Source organism: Medicago sativa, chromosome 6 (assembly GCF_051527215.1).
Source record: "Medicago sativa cultivar Bolivia chromosome 6, Bolivia_mono, whole genome shotgun sequence".
Lineage (NCBI taxonomy): Eukaryota > Viridiplantae > Streptophyta > Magnoliopsida > Fabales > Fabaceae > Medicago > Medicago sativa.
Window position 1 is genome coordinate 13742611 of NC_140754.1, and position 2161 is coordinate 13744771.

Below are 2161 nucleotides of genomic sequence, written 5' to 3' on the forward strand. Positions count from 1 at the left end.
TTATATAATAGAAATCATTCATTCCTTTAATGCAACATAGAATACAACATCATTCATAAGTACATAACAACAATTAATAATAATCTTATGATATAAAATGATAAATAAGTCCACTCTCAATATTGGGTGAGGGTGTTTATGATACTGATCATACTAATGATTAGGGATCTTTGGCGAGTTCTCCTCAGGAGACCCAGAGGAGAGAAGTGCTGGCGGTTCTGGTCTTGTAAAAAGACACCTACCCCAAAAGCATGGAGTTGCAAGAGGACATGGCCTTCCACAAGCACCACAGTTTAAAGGGTTAAAATTTGTGTTTACACACACACCCCAACAACAATGCCAATTACCAAACCTTGGGCAAGGAAGTCCACACAACCCACAATTGTCTGGATCAAAAGAAACATCAACACACCGGTTTCTACAACATACACGTCTTGGTGGAGGTTCTTCTGTTTCACATATCTCTGGTTGTGTACCACAGTTAGGTGATTCTTGATCCTCACTAACCACCTCAACTTCAACACTGGTGTTGGTGAAATTTTTGTTCGCGTTGTCTTTCGGAGTTGTTGAAATCAGATCTCCCTCTATTTCAATTAAAAGCGCAAGAAGTAACACAATTGGCACTAACTGTTTTGCTAGAGTTCCCATTTTGAAAAGTTGTGAGAATGCTATGCTTTTTTATTTTTGTGGTGAGAAGGCTACGATTTGGAAACCTCTATATATAAGAACTAAAGTGAAATGATCATAGCTTTTGTAACAAGCTTGAAGAACGTGCTTTTCTTACATATAAGAGATGACAACCTTGATTTTTGTTTGCTTTAACTCTAATATATGTCTGATTCCATTTTCGAAAGATTCGAAATTGATTTTAGATGTGTATAGTTCACTTTTATGTGATTACACAATTTTTTTTTTTTAAAAAAATAATTACTTTTATAAAATTTCAAATGTATTTTTTTTTTATAGTTTTATACTAAAATGAAAATTTGAAAAGAAAAAATAAAACTACTTAAAAAAATGGCTTTTTTATAGCTATAATTGGTATTATAAATTCTAATTCAAGTTATTTTGAACCTTAAAGTATTTGAGATTTCATTTTGTTTACGGAACATAGTTATTGGTTCATATATAACCACCTTAAGTTGAATGATCATTCTTTATTTTATATTTTCAAACAAACAATTTAAAAGAAATTGTCCAGCTATATTAAAATTAGGAGAAGACGTGATTGGAATTATAACTGTTGCAGAAAATGTGCCTTGAAAATACTTTTAACACTAGGTGGAATATTTAATGGTGAGTTTTTTTAGTTTAATTATTTTAAAGGTGAATATGAATCCTTAAAAAAAGGTAAAGTACTAATGTAATTTGAGAAATGATTTTCTCCTTCCACATGAAAATTGCATTGTCTTTTGAAAACAATGTAACCACCTTAGAAAATTCTCTGTCAAAGTAATATAGATTCTATTGGGAAAAACCCAAGTCCCACATCGGATAGATAATACTCTTGAGAAGAGTATATAAAGAGGAGGCAATCCTCACCTTACAAGCCGGTTTTGTGATGATGAGTTAGGCCCCATATTTCAACATGGTATCAGAGCTTGTCGAATTCAAGGGCCACCTAAACCTATTCACGCACCAAACCCAAAGAGTGCTGGGCGTGAGGGGGGTGTATTGGGCTCACGCACCAAACCCAAAGAGTGCTGGGCGTGAGGGGGGTGTATTGGGAAAAACCCAAGTCCCACATCGGATAGATAAGACTCTTGAGAAGAGTATATAAAGAGGAGGCAATAGAAGAGTATATAAAGAGGAGGCAATCCTCACCTTACAAGCCGGTTTTGTGATGATGAGTTAGGCCCCAAATTTCAACAGATTCGAGGCTTTTAGCTTTACATTAGCTTTACATGAATACATCTAAATATACATCTAAATATAAATAACTTTAAAACAGATTCGAGGCTTTTAGCTTTACATTAGCTTTACATGAATACATCTAAATATACATCTAAATATAAATAACTTTAGAAAATACATCTAAATATACATCTAAATATAAATAACTTTAAAACAGATTCGAGGCTTTTAGCTTTACATTAGCTTTACATGAATACATCTAAATATACATCTAAATATAAATAACTTTAGAAATATAAATAGAAAT

General features: G+C 32.7%; 1 protein-coding gene across 1 annotated transcript; it reads right to left on the reverse strand.

Annotated features, from left to right (window-relative positions):
* LOC146913025 (uncharacterized) lies at positions 1-843 on the reverse strand. The gene has a single exon (XM_085718468.1). The coding sequence runs from the start codon at positions 646-648 to the stop codon at positions 154-156; it is 495 nt and encodes a 164-aa protein (XP_085574594.1). The 5' UTR covers positions 649-843; the 3' UTR covers positions 1-153.
* Positions 844-2161: the final 1318 nt, after the last annotated feature.